At 43.7% G+C, this 27,379-nt stretch overlaps 1 protein-coding gene across 15 annotated transcripts in view; it reads left to right on the forward strand.

Annotated features, from left to right (window-relative positions):
- LOC109869149 (basement membrane-specific heparan sulfate proteoglycan core protein) overlaps positions 1-27,379 on the forward strand; it is a 168,433-nt gene that overhangs the window by 120,644 nt on the left and 20,410 nt on the right. For 12 of the 15 annotated variants that reach the window (XM_031803516.1, XM_031803527.1, XM_031803515.1 and 9 more), the window contains 20 exons: positions 66-246; positions 3,795-3,854; positions 5,930-6,052; positions 6,686-6,886; positions 13,818-13,966; positions 14,209-14,286; positions 16,263-16,398; positions 16,639-16,799; positions 16,995-17,130; positions 17,527-17,670; positions 19,127-19,261; positions 19,495-19,676; positions 19,948-20,143; positions 20,413-20,592; positions 22,684-22,944; positions 23,141-23,303; positions 23,828-23,925; positions 24,471-24,737; positions 24,872-24,984; positions 25,108-25,255. In XM_031803516.1, the coding sequence (XP_031659376.1) occupies positions 66-246; positions 3,795-3,854; positions 5,930-6,052; positions 6,686-6,886; positions 13,818-13,966; positions 14,209-14,286; positions 16,263-16,398; positions 16,639-16,799; positions 16,995-17,130; positions 17,527-17,670; positions 19,127-19,261; positions 19,495-19,676; positions 19,948-20,143; positions 20,413-20,592; positions 22,684-22,944; positions 23,141-23,303; positions 23,828-23,925; positions 24,471-24,737; positions 24,872-24,984; positions 25,108-25,255 (3,112 nt within the window). The remainder of the gene's footprint in view (positions 1-65; positions 247-3,794; positions 3,855-5,929; positions 6,053-6,685; positions 6,887-13,817; positions 13,967-14,208; positions 14,287-16,262; positions 16,399-16,638; positions 16,800-16,994; positions 17,131-17,526; positions 17,671-19,126; positions 19,262-19,494; positions 19,677-19,947; positions 20,144-20,412; positions 20,593-22,683; positions 22,945-23,140; positions 23,304-23,827; positions 23,926-24,470; positions 24,738-24,871; positions 24,985-25,107; positions 25,256-27,379) is intronic. The other 3 variants (XM_031803517.1, XM_031803524.1, XM_031803522.1) reach the window with 3 other exon arrangements.

The following is a 27,379-nucleotide window of genomic DNA, read 5'->3' on the forward strand; positions in this document are numbered from 1 at the left end:
TGTTGCATTTCTTTCTCTCTTATTTGTGTTTACTTCACATCTTGTACCCATCTGTCCCCTCCCAGTCTCCAGCCTACACCCTGGTGTGGACTCGGCGGGGTAACGGCAAGCTGCCCAACAGAGCCATGGACTTCAACGGCATCCTGACCATCCAGAACGTCCAGCCTGAGGACGCTGGCATCTACGTGTGTACAGGCTCCAACATGTTTGCCATGGACGAGGGTACAGCCGTCCTCTACGTGCCAGGTTCGTGATCCCAGGCAGGCTCCATCATGCTGTTAGCCATCAGCCTCTATACCACCACCCTACAAGCTCTATCTCTTTGAGTTTCTCCCCTTAGCCCTCCTTGAATGGTGCATGACCCGCCTTCCTTTTGCTTTGCCTCGGTCTCCCTTATATCATGCACTGTGTTGAATGTGTTTATCTGTCTGCAGCTTCTGGCAAACAGCATAACCCCTGTCACTCCCGCTCCCTGCCCCCCACTTCCTAAACTCCGATAACCTCTTACTTTAAACCTTTCCAATCTCTCTCTATGCTACCTGTCTCTGTCTTTCTAATAACGGCCCGACCTTCGTACTGTGTGTACAATCTTTACTAGTATTAGGTTCTAAAAACTCACGGACAATTAGTAAAGCTTAAACTAAGTTGAATCAATCAAAGGGTCAGACAGCTGGAACAGAGAAAAAACATGTTCCCACCAGCACAAGTATATATACCCCAATTTGGGTTAAGTCTCCTCATTCCCTATAAACATTACATTTGTATTGTTAGTCATAAAGTTAAGTAATGTGGGTAATAAACTGTTCCTTCTCCCTGAATTTGACCTGACCTGACCTAACAGCTCTCCACCCTTATCAGTGACCTCAACCATATACATTCCTCCTACAGATAACTATTAACTTCTGGTGTAGAAACCAGACTGTGGCCATTTCTCCTTTCCCTAGGGTACCTGATGATTAACAATATTTCAAGTTTAGAAGTCAGAACCCATGACTGGTCCATGAGCAATATACCACTTGTGGATATACTAATGATTTAATAATCAAAAGGTCCATCCGTTTAAGATACAATATGTGTGTGGTTTGTCTAAGACATCATAGCACACAGTAGACCTCAATGCTACCAAAGTCCAAAGATATTGCCCACTCAAGAGTTTCAAGTAGTTTTAGTTACTATGAACTGTGGTCTTACCACCCCCAATGGATATACCAAAGAAGGTTGTCTTGCCCAGTGGCATATATTTGATTCATTTTCAAGTTGCTTCTTGTTTTAATACTCAGTGAGGACTTATCAATCCTTTGGTCTCTGTTGCCATCGGTGACAGTCCTTTGGTCTCTGTTGCCATCGGTGATATCTTCTCTCTGATCTTTAGCTGTTGCTGTCTTCACTGTGGGTTCGGTGGTGGTTTGGTAACTTTTTAGCCACTTGTACACTAGTTTGTGCCACTTCAATTTTCTTACTAGCAGGGTGTTGGTTATTCGGTGTCTTTCCTGAGCTCTGCAACCCTGGCTGGGAAGGTGGTGGTTTCTCCTTGAGCTGTAGTGGTTGATGAGGTATATGGATGACAAGATGGGTGCTTAGTGACTCTGACTGGGACTGACATTCAAAGAGGACTTCAGTCAATCACCCCGGGGACATACAGTACTGTATAGAAGCCCCATCACGATCCCAATCTCCATCCTCCCTCGAGTGTGACGTGATGATCATACAGGGAAAGAACCAGCACACACTGTATAAAAATCTGATCCTTTATTACTTTCCTGATTGTTTTGATGAATGTTAATGTTGAAAATGGTGCTATCAACCTTGCAGCAGGTAGAGAACCTGTGGTTGAACTTTAGGTTCGTAGTATATCTTATCTATCGCTGCTTTCACTATCTGTTCTATGGATCTGATTATTAAGAGGGTCCAAGGCATTGCATTGTCAATAGTAAGTAAGGCTTCTTGTTTTGCATCATACTATCCAGTATGTGTAAATCTGGCGCCAAGAAAAATGTGTTCAAGATTTGACTTTTGAAAGGTTATTGAGGCTAGTTTGATTTCAATGCTGTCACAAGTCAACTTACTTGCTTGCGTATGTCACACTTTGTTGCGTTTAATTTGTGTTGAGGTTTAACATTTTATTCAACATTTATAAATCAGGGGCACAGTAAAAAAAAAAAATAGAATTGATTTTTTTATACCAATATGTTATCCAAGCATAGAATTTTTTGACTATACAATCAAATTTGAGAAATGTTAGAGAAATGTTCCATAAACAGCAAGATACATAGATAGGGAAAGATGATTGGTTAGTACTTGATTTCACGCTGTATTCATGCATTTACTTGCATGATAAAAACACAGTTTACATTTATTTTGACAACAGATAAAAAAGTTTGTACAAATGTTTTGTCAGTGCATTCATTTTTTTATGTTTCAAATGTGTCTTGTCAAAAACATAAATTAATAAAATATATATATATTTACACAGTATCTTACTATGAGACAAAAATATTGATTCGGTGGCTGAAATATGCCAATTCAAATCTCGCTGGTGTGCCAATAGACAGAATCTGCCAGGATAACCAAAGGTGCTGTTTCAAACATATTTTACTGTACAGTATACTATGTACTGATTTAAATTGATTTGTAATACCTAACGGATACTGACGCAATATACAAATATCACAATGTGTTTAAAAAAAAAAGAAATCTTAACTGAAAATGTTTGTGAAAAATATAAAGTTGATTAAAGTAATGATCATAGACTTGAAGATATGACACTGAGTCATGCAGAGTGAGACTTCAATGGATCAGAAGATATTACCACCCTCAGTGTACAAGGCTCCAGATATGACTTCTTGACTACTAACATGCATGTTTCGTAAATGTGTCTCTCTACTATCTGTATTCTTGTTGTCTTGTGTTTTGCCATACCTTATTGTTGTGTTCTTGTCCCATGTGTTTGTGAAGTATACCTGTAACTAGTTGATTTTGAATCTCTCTGAGTAGACATTATTCACTGTTACACCAGCAAATGACCATAGCAGCAATGTTTTATATAGCATAGGGGAAGACACATTTCGGTTGAATGTATTCAGTTGTGCAACTGACTAGGTATCCCCCTTTCCCCATTCCTGTATGTAATATGAATGCAACAACACAATCTCCAAGGTGATATGGTTTATATCCTACCCAACATTCACAGAACCTCAGAAATCTCTCAGAAAGCATACAATTATTCACCTAAATTCATTGAAAGGTAAGTGTGTGTGTTGATTGTGAATACATACAACTACAGCTATCTCTGATCATCATGAAAAAGCTACCTTACTCTTTGGTCTGTTTGTACATACAAAAACTAATCTGATTAACTGCCTGAATCAGATTAGTTTTTGTATGTGTCTAAATGGACAATCCTCGAAGATGCACATTTTTCTTTGAAGAAAGGGGCCAGTGTCCTCAATACGTAGTTGTTGTTCCTCATTCAGTTCTCAATCTGAATTGGAGAACCTGTTTGAATAATTCAAATGCATGATGGGGATTTGGTGCCTATTGCATTCAAGTTCTGGTATGTTCCTTGCCTATCATTCTACTGTTGTATTGTTTTGTCTTGTGCTTTTTGGAAAATCACTGGCACAAGAAATACCAGGCAGTACTTGGACGGACCACAGTATTCTGGGGAATAATTGGGCCACAGGCTCAGTGGGAGGAGCATTGGATGATGATCCCAATGCCAGTGTTCCACCGTTGACCTGGAGACTCACCTGTCAGTTTGCCTGTCCCTTCCTCCTCCCTCCCCCCATTTCCAGAGGCCTCACAGACTCAGATGTTTTACACGACCTATGAAATGTTGGAAGGACATGGAAAGCGTAAGTGGGCATGGCATGGCCACACCTCTCCACCTCCACCCCACCTCACCCCTGGAGGGCTTCTCACTCTCTCGGTCACGCATGCATTCATCTACCGCCGTCGTCAGCATGAAAATGGTGGTCTGGTAATGCCCATGTACAATCAACCACAGGGATTACATAATGTTTGCACTTCACATAAGGTTATACGGTTACATGGTTATACGGTTAACTGGACTATCATAGGGAGGCATGCATCTTCAAAGGTCTTAATTGAAATGCCGAAATGCAAGTCGAAGCTGGCTCTGCATTTCGTCTCCTCAAACGTATAGCCTTTGAACAGACAATATTCCTGATAACATATATCTTTACATATATATATATAATATTTTTGATAACATATGTTGGTAATACTCTAGACATCATATACTTTAGTTATTACAGTACATAGTAGGTTGTACATTAGCATTACTAGGCCATGTCTGGCTCCTATGGTATGGGTTCATAGGTGCAGGTGCATGGTCATTTATGTTGGAAGCTCCTCTCAAAGGTTGAGTCCACAAAAGGTTGAGTCCACACACAAAGTTTCTCATGCACTTAATCTCAGGTCCCCTCAAGTTTTCCATTTGCACAGTAATTCACACATTTTTATCACAATTGCGTGAATGCACATTTTAGTATATTCATCCGACTGAGATCAGATCTCTATCTTTACCTTATAGTATTCAAGTATCTGAACTATTTAGAGCGAACGTTACATACTCAATAAGATTCTAGAATGTTCTTATTTCCCCATTCTATGTAGATGCACTTAGCTTGTTGTCTTCCAATCAACACTCAACACAGAGGAGACCCCACCCACACTCACCCTATCTGCAGTCTGCTTGCCAGTCCCACACAGGGACACACACTGGTCTGGAATAGCTTTCATAATGTGCTTCAAACATCATGCTGTGCCTAGTACACCGCATCATATCCACCATCATGGCTGTTAGCTCACTGGAGGGTGGAGAATTCCTCTCATCTTCATTGTTTCACCTCATCTCCCTCAGGAAGCTAACTACAGACAGCCTCCTTCAACTGTCACAGTGAATGTTTCAATGAGATAGAATACTCATGGCCTGATGTCACCTCACCACCCATTTACAGAAGTGATATTGTAAGGAAACGGCAGGTTTGGAAAAGCTTTGAGGAATCTGTAGAATAGACTAGAGAACTTTGCAAAGTTCACACGCAGGTCACTCAACTGTATAATTCTTCATCAAAGTCAAGCCCTAATATTCAATCATCACACTGTAACTTTATTTTATATCATTGTATACTTTGTTCCCCCAGTATTTCCATGTCTCATTGTTGAGGCTCACCACAGTCAGTGCCCATCCTCTTAGAAAACAAAGATGACGAAATATTGGCCTTTTTAGTGTCTGTTTCTGTCAGATCAGTAAGTCCCAGACCCAGACCAGGGCTTATCTCAGAGCTTAAATAGCCCGATGGTCCTCCCTGGCTGCTGAAAGGGGGATTTATTTTGCTCTGACGCCCTGGGATCAGATGGGATTGAATGTGGCTGGGGCTCAGTGTCCAGTCAAGCTGGCACAGAGAGCTGTGCCCAGAGAACCGTGTGCCCTGCCAAGGCCAGCCTGCCACCTCTCATCTGCATCGGCTGCACAGAGGCCGTGGCTGCCAAGGGGCACGGGCGTAGACCGCGTACTTAGGCTTCGTCCTGCCACCCTCACTCTGCCTTCCATCATAAGCATTTGCACACAGATACAGTCTTGGCCTGAGTGAGTCAGGACCCAGCCTCAATGAAATTCGCTACAGCCAAAAAAGCACTCTGACTAAAGTCACTTCAAGTTCCAGTCTGGTAGCCATGAATATATTCTTTATTGCTACCATTTATGAAACAAATGGATGAGGTAAGTGTTTGTTGATCGAGTGTGACATTTCCAATCTCATGCAGTAGCTGTAAAGTGTTGACTGTAAACAAAGCTCCTTCCTACAGAAAAGCCCCTTCCTGACCTTTTTTGAACACTAATGTCCCGTATTTTGCGGGCTATGTATTTCTGAGTCATTCTGTACTGTTCTCTGTCTTAATGTAGCTCGCGAGGCGGCCCAGCCAGTGGCTACTGTCACTCCCTCTGTCCTGACCATCCAGCAAGGAGGCCATGCTGAGTTCCACTGTACTGTGACTGGCAACCCTACCCCTGCCATCGAATGGATAGGTAAGGAAGGCCTGGCTATAGCCAGTGGAAAATGTATAGCATTAACTAAGCCAGCACAAACTGTATTGTCTTGTTCTTTATCAATGGAGTTTATGCTGGCTTAGTCTTGAAGTGTTGGAAGTATACACTGAGGGTATGAAACATTAAGAACACCTGCTAGTGGTATAGACTGACCAGGTGAAATCTATGATCCCTTATCGATGTCACGTGTTAAATCCACATCAATCAGAGTAGAATAGATGAAGGGAAGGAGACAGTTTCAAGGAAGATTTTTAAACCTTGAGAGAATTGAGACATGGATTGTGTGTGTGTGCCATTCAGAGGATGGATGGGCAAGACAAAATATTTAAGTGCCTTTGTACGAGGTATGGTAGTAGCACCTTGTTCAAAGGCACTGGCCCAGGCTCAAGAACTGCAACGCTGCTGTTTTTTTTTCACTCAACAGTTTCCCATGTGTATCAATAATGGTCCAACACCCAAAACACATCCGACCAACTTGACACAACTGTGTGTGTGTGTGTGTGTGTGTGTGTGTGTGTGTGTCTCAATATTAGGAAGGTGTTCTTAATGTTTATTCACACTGTATAATTTCATTACTTTCAAAAGGGAAACATGAAATCTATGTGTTTTTAGGTCCCAGTAATAGGATGAGCCCCAATGCTGTGGTCCGTGGAGGGGTCCTGACCATCCCTGCTGTGGAGAGGGAGAATGGGGGGGAGTACGTCTGCAAGGCCCTCAACACCCACGGAGAACACACATCACGGGCTGTCCTCCACGTCAGTGGTTCCCAAACTGTGGGTCGGGACCCACTTGTGGGTCACAGCAGGGGTCCAGGTGAGTCGCGGGATGCCAAAATATAAAATATAAAATGCAACATGCAACAATTTCAAAGATTTTACAGAGTTAGAGTTTATATAAGGAAATCAGTCAGTTGAAATAAATACATTAGGCACTAAACTATGGATTTCATGACTGGGAATATAGATTTGTTTTTGTTTTTAAGTAGGGAGGTGGATCAGAAAACCAGTCAGTATCTGGTCTGACCACCATTTGCCTCATGCAGTGCGAAACATCTCCTTCACATAGAGTTGATCAGGCTGTTGATTGTGGCCTGTTGAATGTTGTCCCACTCGTCTTAAATGGCTGTGCAAAGTTGCTGGATGATGGCGGGAACTGGAACGCGCTGTCGTACACGCATGCCATACACGCTGTCTACCATCTGAAGTAGGTTACGCCAGTGACAATCGAAGGTGAGCATTTGCCCACTGAAGTAGGTTACAACGCTCAACTGCAGTCAGGTCAAGATGTGGTGAGGACTGTGGTGGCATATTTCTGCTTTACTAAATGAGGAGAGAGTTACAAACTTCACACACCAGTCAGAGTTATACTTAAACTACATATTTTTTTATAATAAGCTTTGCAATAGCCTTTTTGACTTTCAGTGATGCGCTATCTCTAATGAACCATTGAAAAGTACCAACAAAAAGTACAAAGATCTTTTATAGCCAAGATACACCCCTCTCAACTTACACTGACGAACCACAGATCTTAGGAACAGTTCAAAGGTTAAGATTTGTATGGAAGATATCTATAAAACATTGCAGACAGTTACTGCTGTGTCAACAGTTTTCATTGTAAAGACCAGTGTCTGGCCCTCTCTACTCCAAACTAGAACCCGTCTCACCTTGGTACGGTAGAGCACAAAAACATTACCTCCTGTTATCTGGAATGCTCTTTAGGCTTTATTACCCAAAGACATCGTAAATCTCCTCTGTCAGTGCTATCTCATAGAGGCCCATCCTCAGTAGAACACACACACACAATACTGTATTCTGTCTAATAAAACAACAACTATAATGCAATACAAGCATTATAACATCATCTTGCAATTTTCTACGACAGGACAACGAGCATGAGTTTCCCTGAGACAATATCTGACGTTTGTGCAAAAAAAATTTTCACACATATGCTGTGCAAACCCACAGTTTCATCAGCTGTCCGAGTGGCTTGTCTCAGACCATCCCGCAGGTGAAGATGCCGGTTGTGGAGGTCCTGGGCTGGGGTGGTTACACATGGTCTGCGGTTGTGAGGCTGGTTGGAAGTACTGCCAAATGTTTTTTTTAAATGTTGCAGGCTGCCTATGGTAGAGAAATTAACATTAAATTCTCTGGCAACAGCTCTGGTTGACATTCCTGCAGTCAACATGCCAATTTCACGCTCCCTCAAAACTTCAGACATCTGTGGCATTGTGTTCAGACATCTGTGACAAAACTGCACATTTTTGAGTGGCCTTTTATTGTCCCCAGCTCAAGCTGCACCTGTCTAATGATCATGCTGTTTAATCAGCTTATTGATATGCCACACCTGTCAGGTGAATGGATTATCTTGTAAAGGAGTAATGCTCACTAACAGGGATGTAAACAAAATAGTAAACAAATTTAGAAAAATATGTTTTTGTGCGTATGAAACATATCTGGGATCTTTTATTTGAGCTCATGAAACATGGGACCAACACTTTACATGTTGCATTTATATTTTTGTTCAGTATATATAAAAATATATATACTTTTTGGGGATGGAAAACACTTACAGTTTAAACTTAAATGACTTAAACCAAATACAAAGTGTGTAGAATATACAATACCAGTCAAAAGTTTGGACACGCCTACTCATTCCAAGGGTTTTCTTTATTTTAACAAGGCACACTTCCATTAACAAGTGGGGCTTGTTAAAAGTTAATTTGTGGAATTTCTTTCCTTCTTAATGTGTTTGAGCTAATCAGTTTTGTTGTGAAAAGGTAGGGGTGGTATACAGAAGATTGCCCTATTTGGTAAAAGACCAAGTCCATATTATGGCAAGAACATCTCAAATAAGCAAAGAGAAACGACAGTCCATCATTACTTTAAGACATGATGGGCATTCAATCTGGAAAATGTCAAGAACTTTGAAAGTTTCTTCAAGTGCAGTCGCAAAAACCATCAAGCGCTATGATGAAACTGGCTCTCATGAGGACCACCCCATGAAAGGAAGACCCAAAGTTCATTAGAGTTACCAGCCTCAGAAATTGCAGCCAAAATAAATGCTTCACAGAGTTCATGTAACAGACACATGCCAACATCAACTGTTCAGAGGAGACTGCGTGAATCAGGCCTTCGTGGTCGAATTGCTGCAAAGAAACCACTACTAGAGGACAAGATAAGAAGAGACTTGCTTGGGCCAAGAAACACGAGCAATAGACATTAGATTGGTGGAAATCTCTCCTTTGGTCTGGAGTCCAATTTGAGATGTATGGTTCCAACCGCGGTGTTTTTGTGAGACGCATAGTAGGGGAACGGATGATCTCCACGTGTGTGGTTCCCACCGTGAAGCATGGAGGAGGAGCTGTGATGGTGTAGTGGTGATTAAGTTCGAATTCATGGCACACTTATCCAGCATGGCTACCACAGCATTCTGCAGCGATACGCCATCCCATCTGGTTTGCGCTTAGTGGGACTATAATTTGTTTTTTTAACAGGATAATGACCCAACAAACCTCCAGGCTGTGTAAGGGCTATTTGACCAAGAAGGAGAGTGATGGAGTGCTGCATCAAATGCCCTGGCCTCCACAATTGCCCGGCCTTAAATCAAATCAAATTGTATTTGTCACATGCGCCGAATACTACAGTGAAATGCTTACTTACAAGCTCTTAACCACAATGCAGTTTTAAGAAAAGAAATATATATATATATATATATATATATACACTACCCTTCAAAAGTTTTGGGTCACTTAGAAATGTCCTTGTTTAAAAATAAAAATAAAATAAAAATTTGTCCATAAAAATAACATCAAATTGATCAGAAATACAGTGTAGACATTGATAAGGTTGTAAATGACTATTGTAGCTGGAAACTGCTGATTTTTAATGGAATATCTACATAGGCGTACAAAGGCCCATTATCAGAAACCATCACTCCTGTGTTCCAATGTCACATTGTGTTAGCTAATCCAAGTTTATCATTTTAAAAGGCTAATTGATCATTAGAAAACCATTTTGCGATTATGTTAGCACAGCTGTAAACTGTTGTGCTGATTAAAGAAGCAATTAAAACTGTTCTTCTTTAGACTAGTTGAGTATCTGGAGCATCAGCATTTGTGGGTTTGATTACAGGCTCAAAATGGCCAGAAACAATGACCTTTCTTCGGAAACTCGTCAGTCTATTCTTGCTCTGAGAAATGAAGGCTATTCCATGCGAGAAATTGTCAAGAAACTGAAGATCTCTTACAACGCTGTGTACTACTCCCTTCACAGAACAGTGCAAACTGGCTCCAACCAGAATAGAAAGAGGAGTGGGAGGACCCGGTGCACAACTGAGGATAAGTACATTAGAGTGTCTAGTTTGAGAAACAGATGCCTCACAAGTCCTCAACTGGCAGCTTCATTAAATCATCTTGACCTGACTGCAAATCACCAGTCTCAACTTCAGCAGTGAAGAGATGACTTCCGGATGCTGGCCTTCTAGGCAGAGTTGCAAAGAAAAAGCCATATCTCAGACTGGCCAATAAAAAGAAAAGATAAAGATGGTCAAAATAACACAGACACTGGACAGAGGAAGATTGGAAAATAGTGTTATGGACAGACAAATCTAAGTTTGGGGTGTTCGAATCGCAAAGAAGAAAATTCGTAAGACGCTGAAAAAATGAAAAGATGCTGAAGGAGTGCTTGACGCCATCTGTCAAGCATGGAGGAGGCAATGTGATGGTCTGGGGTGCTTTGGTGGTGGTAAAGTGGGAGATTTGTACATAGTAAAAGGGATCTTGAAGAAGGAAGGCTATCACTCCATTTTGCAACGCCATGCCATACCCTGTGGACGGCGCGTAATTGGAGCCTATTTCCTCCTACAACAGGACAAAGACCCAGAGCACAGCTCCAAACTATGCAATAACTATTTAGGGAAGAAGCAGTCTGCTGGTATTCTGTCTATAATGGAGTGGCCAGCACAGTCACCAGATCCCAACCCTACTGAGCTGTTGTGGGAGCAGCTTGACCGTATGGTACTTATGTGCCCATCATGCCAATCGAACTTGTAGGAGGTACTTCAGGAAGCATGGGGTGAAATCTCTTCAGATTACCTCAACAAATTGACAACCTGAATGCAAAAGGTCTGCAAGTCTGTAATTGCTGCAAATGGAGGATTCTTTGACGAAAGAAAAGTTTGAAGGACACAATTATTATTTCAATTAAAAATCTTTAATTATTACCATGTCAATGTCTTGACTATATTTCCTATTCATTTTGCAACTCATTTCATGTATGTTTTCATGGAAAACAAGGACATTTCTAAGTGGCGCCAAACTTTTGAATGGTAGTGTATATAGAAAAACACAAAAATAAAATATAAACAAAATCTGTAAAAATAATAATAAATATTTAAATGCAGCATTAAAATAACAATATCGAGGCTATATACAGGGGGTACCGGTACAGAGTCAATGTGCAGGGGGCACCGTCTGGAACTAGACTTGGCGCTCAGGTACCGCTTGCCGTGCGGTAACAGAGAACAGTCTATGACTAGGGTGGCTGGAGTCTTTGACAATTTTTACACAGCCTGATATAGAGGTAGCTTGGCCCCAGTGATGTATTGGGCCGTACGCACTACCCTCTATTGCGGTTGGAGGCCGAACAGTTGCCATACCAGGCAGTGATGCAACTAGTCAGGATGCTCTTGATGGTGCGGCTGTAGAACCTTTTGAGGATCTGAGGACCTATGCCAAATTCTTTCCGTCTCCTGAGGGGGGGAATAGGTTTTGTCGTGCCCTCTTCAAGACTGTCTTGGTATGCTTGGACCATGTTTGTTTGTTGGTGATGTGGACACCAAGCTCTCAACCTGCTCCACTACAGCCCTGTCGATGAGAATGGGGGCATGTTTGGTCCTCTTTTTCCTGTAGTCCACAATCATCTCCTTTGTCTTGATCACGTTGAGGGAGAGGTTGTCCTTGCACCACACGGCCAGGTCTCTGACCTCCTACGTATAGGCTGTCTCGTCGTTGTCAATGATCAGGCCTACCACTGTTGTGTCATTGGCAAACGTAATGATGGTGTTGGAGTCGTGCCTGGCCATATAGTCATGCTTCTACACCTGCATCACTTGCTGTTTGGGGTTTTAGGCTGGGTTTCTGTACAGCACTTTGCGACATCAGCTGATGTAAGAAGGGCTTTATAAATCTGTTAGATTGATTCAATTTGATTGACTGAAAAGGGACTGAGGGGACTGAGCAGGCACCCCTGAGAGTCACTGGTGCTTCCTGCTTTAGTTTTTGTCTGTAAGCAGGAATCAGGAGGATAGAATTTTGGTCAGATTTGCCAAATGAGAGCTTTGTACACATCTCTGTGTATGGAGTAAAGGTGGTCTAGAGTTGTTTTCCCTCTGGTTGCACATTTAACATGCTAGTAGAAATTTGGTAAAACGGATTTGAGTATTCCTGCATTAAAGTCCTGTTTACTTATGGCCATATACAGCTCATTGAGTGTGGTCTTAGTGCCAGCATCAGTTTGTGGTGGTATGTAGACAACTATGAAAAATACAAATGAAAACTCTCTTGGTTATAGTGTGGTAGTGTGGTCTACAGCTTATCGTTATTGTACCACAGGAGAGCCTTGAGACTTCCTTAGATTTCTTGCAACAGCTGTTGTTTACAAATATACATAGACCGCCACCCCTTGTCTTACCAGAGGCCGCGGTTCAATCCTCCCAAAAAAGCGTAAAACCTGTATGTTTATTCATGTTGTCATTCACCCACAACTCGGTGAAACATAAGATATTACAGTTTTGAATGTCCCGTTGGTAGGATCTACGTGATCTTAGTTTGTCTATTTCATTATCGATTGATTGTACGTTGGCTAATAGGACCGATGGTAAAGGTTACTACATGACTCCAGATGCGCTATTTCATAGTTTCGATGTCTTCTCTATTATTCTACAATGTAGAAAATAGTAAAAAGTAAAGAAAAACCCTTGAATGAGTCGGTGTCCAAACTTTTGACAGGTACTGTGTATATTTTTTAATAACAGCCGACAATCTTTCAGAATTTAAAGTCACCAAAAAACTTGACAATCAGGCCCCCCATTGAATTTGTTATGTTTGAGCATAACGCAGCATTAGTCATGCCAGAATGTGTAGAATTGCGGGAAATTAAGCTTAAAACTGAAAGATTCTCTCCTAGCTCCATAGCAAAATGTGTAGATTTGCAGGAAATTATCTTTAAAACGGCACAATTGTCTCTCCGCTGCCAAGATGAGCGCCTCAAAAGTTCTTGCCCAGGGCCCAGACAGAATTCAGCCCGTTTCTGCGCCATATCTCACGCTCACCATCTAAGCCCCATTTTGATCCCAAAAAAACACACACAAAGAACAACTAATTTCCTAATTATACAGTCAGTTTCTTAAAATTGGTCACTAAAGACCATACTCAAATCTATATTCAGTTGAATGTTTTGAAGAAGAGATGATGAATCTACTTTTGACTTTGTCTTTGTGTGTATGTTTTTTCACTTATGGTGGGTCGCGACTCAAAACACACCTCAATTGGGTCAGGAAAGCCAAAAAGTTTGGGAACCCCTGCCCTACGTACACAGTGGGTCTCAACATCAACAGCAGGCCAATGTCACAGGTTCATAGGGTGGTATTGTTACTTGAGAATACTCTGAATCCGGCCCATATTGTCTACCAGTCTTGTTGGGTACTCATTTGGTCATCTCCTGTTTCCTTCCTCTGTGCTTGAAAGCTTCAGGTGCCAGCCTGCCCCACGTGCAGGTGAGCCCCCAGAGGGTGGACATCTATGAGGGTGAGACTCTGAGGCTGTACTGCAGGGCTGGAGGCAGGCCCAGCCCCGGACTCACCTGGAAGAAACAGGAAGGACAACTCCCCCCGCAGGTAAACACAGGTCCTTTCTATCTGTTACTTTCTGCCTGGAACTCAGGATGTGGTTGGGATATATCCTGATCTGAAGAGTAACTATAATGTATTGTATATAATATATGGTGCTGGTATCTCACCGTGGGATGTGTTGGTGAAAAAGTGAATTCTGGTGTTTTGACATACCGTTGTTTTTTCCTTCTTGTGTTTCCTTCTCCCCTTTTTTTATTCCCCCCCTTTTTCCTTGACGTTTTGCTCAGGCCATTCCTTCTCACGGTTTCCAACAGTTTAAAAGCAACAGTCTCGATGTGTTACAGAGACGTATTGAGGAGCTGCAGGTCTGTCCATCTGTCCTCTGTCTCGATGTCTGTCTGTCCCATCTCTTTCTTCCCACCTGTTGTTCTCTACTGACCTCTACTGACCCTTCAACACACTCTACTAAAAGCATGATCAAACGTTCCTTTGATTCATCATCACACACGGTAACCACCATTCATTCACCGCAAGCAAAGAGCTTCTCACAAAGCCTCCATGATGCGTATGGCATGGTTTAGTTGTTGTTTTTGTCTTATAAGTGTCACATCCATCCATCGTCCTCCATTTTCAAATTTGTCCACATGATCATATCATCCCTGACATTTGTTTGTCCTAAAAAAAAATATTGATACCCCTCCATTCTGTTTACATTATTATTAGTATTCCTCTATGTACACACCCAGGCCCCAGGGCATAGCTAGGTATTTGGGACATTGCTTCCTCGTGCCAGGTCCTGGCCCCCTCCCAAGGGGCTTTGGGTTATTCCCTCCGTACCTCGTGTCTCCTCTGCCACCCGAGGCCCTGGGCTCTGTTCTGCCTCAGAGAGCTTCAGCGTTGTGTCAGCTTTTCCCAGGGGGACTCGGGCTCTGCCGTGCGGCCACGCAGAAATTCTGTGTGCTCTCGCAAATGGATTGCTTTGAAAACTTGTGAATGGGTTCAGACACACATTGAGCCGGGCCCGTCCACGGCTTCTGCTCACTTTAGCCTGGCCCTCACGGTTGACTAGGCCGGAGCTAAGCAGCTTTATCCACGGATGGATGCCACACCACCACCACCTCCCAGATACTGTAATCCACCCAGCCCAGCCCTGACACACCCCTTTAAATACTCTACCTAGGCACACCCCATTAAATTTTCCATCTAGAAACACCCCTTTAATTTCTCTCTAGACACACCCCTTTAAATTCTCTCTAGACACACCCCTTTAAATTCTCTTTAGGTGTACTACTGTGTATTCTCAGCCATAACACTGGTCCATTTTACACGCTGATGTTTTATAAGGTTTGAAATATTGACAAGGTCCACCCCACTGTCCAATATAGTTAAGTGTGAAGTAGTTGCTTAGGGACTCGATTTGACATTACCATACACAGGCTGATTATTTCCCCATTGGAAAAGAGGATCACGCTGTCTTACTATTGTGTTTGGTTGTTGAACATTGGGATTCATTTAAAGATGAAGGCATAGGGTTGATGATGTTGTAAGTATTAGGAAACATCTGTAATGCATTTCCAGTGATTTCATACACGGATAAAGAAGATTTGTATTGCCTGTGATGAAACCATTGGCTCAAAGGCCTATGTCATATATCTTAATTCCCTAACAGTTTCCCATTCCTGTCAACATTGTACTGAATCAGTTCAACAACGATTATTTTAAGTGTACAAAAGTGTCCAAAAACATACTACTATGGACAACAAAACATACTTCTATACCTACTGTAGTCTACTACTAACTAGTGTCAAAGACATCTACTGTATGTCATTGGTAACTATTGCAATAGTGATCATTATTCCTTGTCAATTCAACAGTTGTAACTGTAGAATCATCATAGTAATGTTGATGAAAGGAAACATTACTATTCTCAACAACCAACCGGTTTGATTTTTTTGTTTTCTTTCGTGCAAAGCACAGCTGAAAAGCCTTTTTAATGATTATCATAACACAAACATTGTCACAAATCACAACCGTATAACAATGGTGTATATATGCTGAAGATCCACCTGCGATGTGATTTTGTTGGTGTTGCCTCCTCATGGATTAAAAATCATGAAGTATGTCTGTTGTTTGCACCATTTGTGGTCTGTGAAATCCAATGTTATAGAGTAGGCGTTTCTCCAAAGGTAAGTCATCTCATGTGTCTGTATGGTGTCCTTCTATTGGATTTGGGTAGAGATGTGATCATTGTCAGGTAGTTCATACCACAGTAGTCCGTGTCTTAAGGCCATTGTGACATAGTCTTCATCCCTTTTCTTGATCGTTGCCGTGTCCTCTCTAGGCCAGTATGGAGCGCACAGACATTGGCACCCTGCTAATCCCTAACATCAAGTCGTCTGACTCTGGCACCTACTTGTGTGTGGGCACCAACTCCATCGGATCCTCAGAGGCTCGCATCGAGGTCACCGTCAATAGAGGTGAGAGGTCGCACTTGGATCGTTTTCAGTAGGGTACACATTTTAAAATGCTGTGCAACAATATATAAAAACTGCTGTATTGTAGTGGACAAGTTCAGATAGTACTGATTCGTTCTGTTTCAAAACGTTTTCGCCCTACCGAACAAGACCCAGGTCAACCTACCCCAGAGGAGTACTGCTGTGTGTTGACAGTAATATAACTTTTGTAAATGTCTGTACCCTGCGTTTGTTGCTGTGTAGCAATAGGAGGAGACACCATCTCATCAGCCATCACCATCCAGCCCTCCATAGCTGACATCCAGGAGGGACAGAGCCTGGACCTCAACTGTTTTGTCCCTGGTAACCCCCCACCTGCTGTCACCTGGAGGAGGGAAAGTGGACGCCTGTCCGCCAATCACCAGGTAGGAATACACACACACATACACGCACAGCTAGTAAAAGCTAATTGGTAATGTCATGAAGATCTGTTCTGTTTATTTCAGCTGAATAGTCACTCATATGTGTGTGTGTGTGTGTGTGTGTGTGTGTGTGTGTGTGTGTGTGTGTGTGTGTGTGTGTGTGTGTGTGTGTGTGTGTGTGTGTGTGTGTGTGTGTAGGTTCTGGGCACCAAGCTGCGAATCCTCTCGGCCGGTCCAGATGACTCTGGGAAGTATATCTGTCTTGTGGAGGGAGGGCCTGGTACTCCTGTGCGTCAGGCCTCAGTCTCTGTCTCAGTCACTGCCACCTCCTCTCGTAAGTCACTAAGCCATTCTCTCTGTGACAGTACAATGAAACTATCCTCCCCACTGATATCACCAGGGATGATGGTGAAACAGCCAGAGGCATATACAGTAGGAACATCTGTTTTTTTAGAGAACTTTATTTAGAGGCCTTTTGTCAGGTACGGTGGTACTTTTCCAGTTGTTTGTTTTCCAACCCTCCCTAAAGTGACCTCTGAGAGTATGTTTTTCTATTCCACACTGTGATCTTATCCTGGTTCAAACCTTCCTGGGTTTCTAGGTTCTCGTGTTCTGTATTTGCTTCCCATACCGTACACTGTGGTAAATGTTGTAGGATTAGAACCAAAGTGAACTGGAGTGAGGAAAGGAAATGTTGTCCTGTTGTAATGGTGTGTGTTTGCTGGAGTAGGTCTGCAGACCCCCATCATCTCCATTGAGCCCCAAAGTGCAGCGTTGCGACAGGGAGAGTCAGCCAGCTTCAAGTGCAGAGTCTACGGTGGAGCAGAGCCCATACGGCTGGAGTGGAAACTGTCCAACAACCAGCCCCTTCCTGGTGAGGTCCCTCCCATTCAGTTCAATAAGTCTGAACTTTTTTTTTTTTACTATTACCCCTTTTCTCCCCAATTGGTAGATAGTCTTGTCCAATCGCTGCAACTCTCGTATGGACTCAGGAGAGGGCGTCCTCCGAAACACGACCCTGCCAAGCCAGACTGCTTCTTGACACACTGCTCGCTTAACCCAGAAGCCAGCCACACCAATGTGTCGGAGGAAACACCGTACTGTCGTACAGCTGGCGACCGAAGTCAGCGTGCGTGCATCCGGCCTGCCACAAGGAGTCACTAGAGCGTGATGGGACAAGGACCTCCAGGCTGCAACACAGCCTGGGATCGAACCTGGGTCCTTAGACTGTTGCGCCACTCGGGAGGCTCCAATTCCATAGGACTTTTGCAGAAAGGCATTTAGTCAGTGGTGGAAAAAGTACCCCATTCTCATACTTGGGTAAAAGTATAGATACCTTAGTAGAAAAGCATTCAAGTAAAAGTGAAAGTCATCCAGAAAATACTACTTGAGTAAAAGTCTAAAAGTATTTGGTTTTAAATATACTTAAGTATCAAAAGTAAATTAAATTGCAAAAATATACTTATATACGTATCAAAATGGCTCATATTAAGCAAACCAGACAGCGCAATTTTCATGTTTTTTATTTATTTACGGATAGCAAACCTCAGACATAAGACCCTCAGACTACAACCCTCAGACATCATTTTCAAACGAAGCATGTGGCCTAGTGGTTAGAGCATTGGGCCAGTAACCTGAAAGGTTGCTGGATCGAATCCCTGAGCTTTTTACAGGGTAAAAATCTGTTGTTCTGTCCTTGAGCAAGGCAGTTAACCCACTGTTCCCCGGCGCCGAACCGAAGACGTGGATGTCGATTATGGCAGCTCCCCGCACCTCTCTGATTGAGAGGGGTCGGGTTAAATGCGGAAGACACATTTCAGTTGAATGCATTCAGTTGTACAAGTGACTAGGTATCCCTCTTTCCCTTTAGTGTGTCCGTAAGATCAGAGGCAGTAGAGATGACCAGGGATGTACTGGACAATTTCCCTGTCCTGCTAAGCATTCAAAATACTGTATAACGAATACTTTTGGGTGTCAGGGACAATGCATGGAGTAAAAAGTACATTATTTTCTTTAGGAATGTAGTGAAGTAAAAGTTGTCAAACGTATAATTAGTAAAGTAAAGTACAGATACCCCAAAAAAACTACTTAAGTGGTACTTTAATGTATTTTTACTTAAGTACCTTACACCACTGCATTTAGTCATATTAATTTCAGATGTCAGAATCATGTCATTATCCACACAAGCAAACTACCTGCAATATCTACAGTAATATATAGTACTATAATATAGTCTGTATCCTGTTACATTTCCTTCATATTTAGCTGCTGCTTGTCAGAGATGTACTTGACAGACTAAAAGATTCCACATGAAACCTTTAATTCTGTAGATAATGTGAAGGTTGGCCATTACGGCACTGTCATCACCATCGCTGACGCCCGCCCTAGCAACCAGGGCACCTACAACTGTGTGGCTACCAACCTGTTTGGAATCACCCAGAGTATCGTCTCTCTGATCATCAGAGGTATGGCACACACAGACACACACACACACACACACACACACACACACACACACACACACACACACACACACACACACACACACACACACACACACACACATACATACGGTGTTGATGTTTCTGATGTGGTTCACCGTGAGCATCTGCCCACTGTTACAACCCCCTTAGTAATTGCCGTGGCAACAGAGTGACCAAATGGTTGTTCGTCCTGATGATGTCATCCTTCCTTCCAGAGTCTCCTGTAGCGACCGTCACCCCTCAGGGGCCCGTGCGAGTCAGGATGGGTGAACCCATTAACCTGGAGTGCCAGGCTTCCGGGGAGCCACGCCCATCTGTCACATGGCACAGACTGGACAGCGCCCGCAACACCATGCTTAGCAGCCCTGTGCCCATGGAGTCAAACGCTGTCATGCAGGTAGTGTACTGCATTTGTGTTCCTGATCCTCAACTTCCTATGAAACCTCCAAGTCATTGTTACTGAGCTTTTGTGGTTTCCTAAACCCAGATTAAGTTGAATCCTAGGTTCTCAATTCAAAGGGCTTCTTGGTATAAGACTAGGCTTAATCTGTGTCTGGGTAACCTGCCCTAGTATTTGGATATCATTCATTTTCGCGCTAAACTAAATGACAGGGTGTGCTATTTATTCTACGCTGGGCAGACCCGGTAATGCTGTTCCCCTTCCGCAGGTCCTAGTGGCCCGTCCAGAGGACAGTGGTACCTACGTGTGCACAGCCCACAACGACGAGGGCACCACAGAGACCAGGGTGGAGGTGATCGTGGAGGGGGCTGCCCAGGTGCCCGTCACGCCCCGTGCCTCTGTGCCCGATCCCCTCATGGTGGTGGTGGAGGGACAGAGCACCACACTGAGATGTGACGCTCACGGTAACTAATCCACCTTTAAATTACACAAATGAGTACTATAGCAAAGAGAACTGAGAAGAGAATAATTGTTGTATTGTTTGTACTGATACTTGTTAGTGCAGAGAATACTTTTAAGTAAAATGATATTATGCAAATGAGAGCTGAGAGGAAATGGATGTTATAGTCACCTCATCTTTGCTAAGATCATAGAATTGGCATGACAAATAATTGACTGTACAAGTCCTTTTCACACACTGATATTCATTGTGTTTTCAAAATCAACTCTTCAGGCTTCCCTGTCCCTAAGATCACGTGGTCTAAGCTGCGTGCCCCTCTCCCCTGGAGACATAAGGTAGTGGACAACACGCTGATCCTGCCCAATGTTGGCCGGGCAGATTCTGGAGAGTACATCTGCAACGCCACCAACAGCATGGGCACCACCGAAGTCACCATCATGCTGGACGTGGAGAGTGAGTCTCAAAATTTGTGCACGCTGGTCTGGCCAGCTAGTCTTGAGCGATAGATTGGTTTCGTCATTGAAAGCAAGTTCCCAGTCTGTACAGAAACACTATGGAGATAGATATGGGTACACATACACTACCTTTCAAAAGTTTTGGGTCACTTAGAAATTTCCTTGTTTAATGTCCAGTTTTTGTCCATCAAAATAACATCAAATTGATCAGAAATACAGTGTAGACATTGTTAAGGTTGTAAATTACTAATGTAGCTGGAAACGGCTGATTTTTAATGGAATATCTACGTAGGCGTACAGGAGCCCATTATCAGCAACCATCACGCCTGTGTTCCAATGGCACGTTGTGTTAGCTAATCCAAGTTTATCATTTTAAAAGGCTAATTGATCATTAGAAAACCTTTTTGCAATTATGTTAGCAAAGCTGAAAACTGTTGTTCTGATTAAAGAAGCAATAAAACTGTCCTTCTTTAGACTATTTGAGTATCAAATCAAATCAAATCAAATTTATTTATATAGCCCTTCGTACATCAGCTGATATCTCAAAGTGCTGTACAGAAACCCAGCCTAAAACCCCAAACAGCAAGCAATGCAGGTGTAGAAGCACGGAGAGTATCTGGAGCATCAGCATTTGTGGGTTCGATTACAGGCTCAAAATGGCCAGAAACAAATAACTTTCTTCTGAAACTCATCAGTCTATTCTTGTTCTGAGAAATGAAGGCTATTCCATGTGAGAAATTACCAAGAAACTGAAGATCTCGTACAACGCTGTGTACTACTCCCTTCACAGAACAATGCCTGGCCTTCTGCCAGCATCCTGGAATCGCCTCTTCACTGTTGACTTTGAGACTGGTGTTTTGCGGGTACTATTTAATGAAGCTGCCAGTTGAGGACTTTGTTTCTCAAACTAGACACTCTAATGTACTTGTCCTCTTGCTCAGTTGTGCACCGGGGCCTCCCACTCCTCTTTCTCTTCTGGTTAGAGCTAGTTTATACTGTTCTGTGAATGGAGTAGTACACAGCAGTACAAGATCTTCAGTTTCTTGGCAATTTCTCGCATGGAATAGCCTTCATTTCAGTTTTCAGATGTGCTAACATAATTGCAAAAGGGTTTTCTAATGATCAATTAGCCTTTTAAAATGACCAATTTGGATTAGCTAACACAACTTGCCATTGGAACACATGAGTGATGGTTGCTGATAATGGGCCTCTGTACGCCTATGTAGATATTCCATAAGAAATTTGCCATTTCCAGCCACAATAGTAATTTACAACATTAACAATGTCTGCACTGTATTTCTGATAAATTTTATGTTATTTTAAAGGACAAAAAAATTGCTTTTCTTTCAAAACAAGGACATTTCTAAGTGACCCTAAACTTTTGAACGGAAGTGTATAGATATGAACGCGAGTAAACTGAAAGATTGATACACAACATAGATAATAAGGAACTGGTCCACTAATGTGTATGAGAAATAGCTTTGCATTGTGACTGAATGTTGGTCTTCGGTGCCCGTTCCTTGCTTCGCTCATGAGTAGCATTGTCCAATCAATCAATCAATCAATCAATAAAATGTATTTATAAAGCCCTTTTTACATCAGCAGATAAAGAAACCCAGCCTAAAACCCCAAACAGCAAGCAATGCAGATGTAGAAGCACGGTGGCTAGGAAAAACTTCCTAGAAAGGCAGGAACCTAGGAAGAGACCAAAGACAGGAACCAGGCTCTTAAAAGTGGCCAGTCCTCATCTGGCTGTGCCGGGTGGAGATTATAAGAGTACATGGCCATTTTTAAGGCCAGATTATTCTTCAAGATGTTCAAATGCCCATAGATTACCAGCAGGGTCAAATAATAATCACATTGGTTGTCAAGGGTGCAACAGGTCAGCACCTCAGGAGTAAATGTCCCTTTTCATAGCCGATCATTCAGAGGTCGAGACAGCAGGTGCGGTAGAGAGAGAGTCGAAAACAGCAGGTCCGGGACAAGGTAGCACGTCTGGTGAACAGGTCAGGTCATGTTCAAATCATCCTAATGTCTCAATACCAGTCCCTGTCTCTACTCTCTAACCCTCCGTGTCTCGGGGACGCAGCTCCTCCCTATGCCACCTCCCTGCCCGACGACGTGGCAGTGCGTGTGGGCGAGGTGATCCGGCTGCAGTGCCTGGCCCATGGTACTCCCCCCCTGCTCTTCCAGTGGACCAAGCTGAATGGCAGCCTGTCCACCAGGGCCGACGTCCAAGGAGGAGACCTCCAGATTAACCTAGCCACACCCGAGGACGCTGGCACCTACAAGTGTGTCGCCACCAACAACGTGGGCACCAGTGAAGCACATGCCACAGTCACTGTCAGGTGTAAGTACTGTGCTCAGTTACAGCTTTGTCTGTTCATATTTGGCAAACCAAATTGAGCCGACAGCTCAATTACTTTGCAATGGGAAATGCTTTCATGAAAAGCAAACCTAAAAGCCATGTGACTGGGAACTCAAAACATAATGTGTTTGTGTGGGTGTGTGGATGTGTGGATGTGGATGTTTGGATGTGTGTGTAGCCCCCCTGGCAGTGCGTGTGTCTCCTCAGGTGGAGGTAAAGGCCCGGGGTAGTGCTGTAGAGTTTACCTGCTCTGCTGCAGGAGGCCTGGGGACCACCATGGAGTGGCTGAAGGAGGGAGGAGCCCTGCCCCCCAACCATCACATCAAAGATGGGGTGCTGAGGTGAGTCACACCCACCAGGAGAGACACTTCACAGCAGGCAGTCAAAATACCTATAATGATCAACACAAATAAATGAGGGTCCAGAATTAAATGCGATCCAGGATCAACACAACTAAATGATGATCTCTCGTGTATGCTCCCTCTCCGGCTCTCGAGGTCACCAGGCTGCTCATTATTACGCACACCTGTCACCATCGGTACGCGCACCAGCGCCTCATCAGACTCACCTGGACTCCATCACCTGCCTGATTACCTTCCCTATATATGTCGCTCCCTTTGGTTCTTTCCCGAGGCGTTATTGTTTCTGTTCCAGTGTTCATGTCTGTACACGACCCGTGTTTCTGCTTTTGGTCTATGTTCATTTATTTATTAAATACACTCCCTGAACTTGCTTCCCAATTCCCAGCGTACAGGAAACACGGATCAACCAGATGATGATCCAGGGTCATGTCCCACTTGGTGAAATCAGGAAGTGCATTTCCGACATCTGTCTTGCGCTGATACGTTTGTGTACTTTTATGTAGGATTGAGAACCTGGAGCAGCGCAACGAGGGCATCTACATCTGCAGAGCCACCAGTGTTCACGGCCAGGCCCAGGACTCCGCCAAGCTTACCATCCAAGGTCTGTCCAACATCCACAAAATCACTGAGGCACACTGACACGCGTTTTGACACACAACCCTGAGTTATAACAGTGGAGAATTTTGTGCAATCTATTATAATTCTGTTCGAAATCAGGGGCATAAAACATATTGCCCGCAAACCAGATCCGGCACACGAGCTCATTCAATTTGGCCCGCAGGGGAGTGAATTTTTTATTTATTTTGGGGGCGGGGAAACGATCTCAATTGACATTGAAATGGCTAAAACCAAACTGAAACTGTAGAAGTGGACCTACATTTTATAGTATCTTTTCTCTGTCCAGCTTGTTAACAGTCAATGAAACGAATGTTAGACAGTCAGGGAGCATGGAACATTTTAAAAGCGATGGCTAGAGGACTATTTGCTTGTTTTGACGGCATGGAGATATAACACATTTTAGTTGCAGTGCTCCGGACCTTGGTGAAGACTGAATGCGGCCTGCGGGGCAAAATGAGTTTGACACCCCCTAAATATATCCATTCCAGCATTAATTTAATGTTGGTATTAATTCTCTCCCGTCTACAGCCCTGCCCAAGGTGATGATCAACGTACGTACCGCTGTGCAGACAGTGATGGTGGGTAACTCCGTGGAGTTTGAGTGCCAGGCAATCGGCGAGCCCCAGCCCACGGTGCGCTGGAGCAGGGTGGGAGGGCCCCTGCCGGCACACATCATGGTGAAGGGAGGCATGCTGAAGATCGAGCAGGTGTCTGATGCTGACGCTGGACAGTACCGCTGCACTGCCACCAACAACGTGGGCTCTGTGCAGTCTCAGGTGGTCCTACATGTCCAGTGTGAGTAGAAAGAGAAGTGTACTGCACCTGTACGCCTGCAAACATACATAGACACAAAGACTCACACACAACACGCGTACTGCTATAGCCCTTGTCTCCTCTGATCATGTATTGTTGGATATTTGTTTGTAAAGCCCTACCCCAGATCGCAGCTCTGCCAGAGCTGAACGAAGTGACAGTGGGATCAGATGCTGTCCTGCCCTGTGTGGCATCAGGATACCCAGTGCCTGCCATCGAATGGTCCAAGGTAGCCAACAAACTATTAAAGATAGGCACTATCTGTTTCTGACCATTTTCATCTGCTTTGTGCCTGGTGAACAGGATCCTGATTTGACCCTTTGTATCATGTTCTGTGTCCTTCTCTCTCTAGCTGGATGGGGAACTCCCTCCTAAGTGTAGACAGGTAGTCAACACCTTGACGGTTCCCGAAGTGACCCACGAGGATTCTGGCATCTACGTGTGCACTGCCTCCAACAAGCAGGGCAAAGTGGAGGCCTTAACGACCCTCAAAGTCCATGGTCAGTCAGCTGTATAGAAACACTGTGGAAGGCAATATACAGTTGAAGTCGGAAGTTTACATACACCTAAGCCAAGTACATTTAAACTCAGTTTTTCAGACTTCCTGACATTTAATCCTAGTAAAAATTCCCTGTCTTTGGTCAGTTAGGATCACCACCTTATTTTAAGAATGTGAGATGTCAGAATAATACACTGCTCAAAAAAATAAAGGGAACACTTAAACAACACAATGTAACTCCAAGTCAATCACACTTCTGTGAAATCAAACTGTCCACTTAGGAAGCAACACTGATTGACAATACATTTGGAAATTTGGAAATGGAATAGACAACAGGTGGAAATGATAGGCAATTAGCAAGACACCCCCAATAAAGGAGTGGTTCTGCAGGTGGTGACCACAGACCACTTCACTTCTCAGTTCCTATGCTTCCTGGCTGATGTTTTGGTCACTTTTGAATGCTGGCGGTGCTTTCACTCTAGTGGTAGCATGAGACGGAGTCTAGTGGCTCAGGTAGTGCAGCTCATCCAGGATGGCACATCAATGCGAGCTGTGGCAAGAAGGTTTGCTGTGTCTGTCAGCGTAGTGTCCAGAGCATGGAGGCGCTACCAGGAGACAGGCCAGTACATCAGGAGACGTGGAGGAGGCCGTAGGAGGGCAACAACCCAGCAGCAGGACCGCTACCTCCGCCTTTGTGCAAGGAGGAGCAGGTGGAGCACTGCCAGAGTCCTGCAAAATGACCTCCAGCAGGCCACAAATGTGCATGTGTCTGCTCAAATGGTCAGAAACAGACTCCATGAGGGTGGTATGAGGGCCCGACGTCCACAGATGGGGGTTGTGCTTATACAGCCCAACAACGTGCAGGACGTTTGGCATTTGCCAGAGAACACCAACATTGGCAAATTCGTCACTGGCGCCCTGTGCTCTTCACAGATGAAAGCTGGTTCACACTGAGCACGAGACAGACGTGACAGAGTCTGGAGACGCCGTGGAGAACATTCTGCTGCCTGCAACATCCTCCAGCATGACCGGTTTGGCGGTGGGTCAGTCATGGTGTGGGGTGGCATTTCTTTGTGCTCGCCAGAGGTAGCCTGATTGCCATTAGGTACCGAGATGAGATCCTCAGACCCCTTGTGAGACCATATGCTGGTGTGGTTGGCCCTGGGTTCCTCCTAATGCAAGACAATGCTAGACTTCATGTGGCTGGAGTGTGTCAGCAGTTCCTGCAAGAGGAAGGCATTGATGCTATGGACTGGCCCGCCCGTTCCACTGACCTGAATCCAATTGAGCACATCTGGGACATCATGTCTCACTCCATCCACCAACGCCACGTTGCACCACAGACTGTCCAGGAGGTGGCGGATGCTTTAGTCCAGGTCTGGGAGGAGATCCCTCAGGATCTCCTCCCGCCACCTCATCAGGAGCATGCCCAGGCGTTGTAGGGAGGTGGAGGCCACACACACTACTGAGCCTCATTTTGACTTGTTTTAATGACATTACATCAAAGTTGGATCAGCCTGTAGTGTGGTTTTCCACTTTAATTTTGAGTGTGACTCCAAATCCAGACCTCCATGGGTTGATATATTTGATTTCCATTGATAATTTGTGTGATTTTGTTGTCAGCACATTCAACTAGGTTAAGAAAAAAGTATTTAATAATAATATTTCATTCATTCAGATCTAGGATGTGTTATTTTAGTGTTCCCTTAATTTTTTTGAGCAGTGTAGATACTTTTGTACCTGTTTCCTCCAGCATCTTCACAAGGTCCTTTGCTGTTCTGCGATTGATTTTCACTTTTCGCACCAAAGTGCGTTCATCTCTAGGAGACAGAACGCGTCTCCTTCCTGAGCGGTATGATGGCTGCGTGGTCCCATGGTGTTCATACTTGCGTACTATTGTTTGTACAGATGAACATGGTACCTTCAGGCGTTTGGAAATTGTCTAAAATGTCAAAAAAACTAATTTCTTTTGATTTTCCCATGATGTCAAGCAAAGAAGCACAGAGTTTGAAGGTAGGCCTTGAAATACATTCACAGGTACACCTCCCATTGACTCAAATTGTGTCAATTAGCCTATCAGAAGCTTTTAAAGCCATGACATAATTTTCTGGACTTTTCCAAGCTG

Source organism: Oncorhynchus kisutch, linkage group LG24, assembly GCF_002021735.2.
Source record: "Oncorhynchus kisutch isolate 150728-3 linkage group LG24, Okis_V2, whole genome shotgun sequence".
Classification (NCBI taxonomy): domain Eukaryota; kingdom Metazoa; phylum Chordata; class Actinopteri; order Salmoniformes; family Salmonidae; genus Oncorhynchus; species Oncorhynchus kisutch.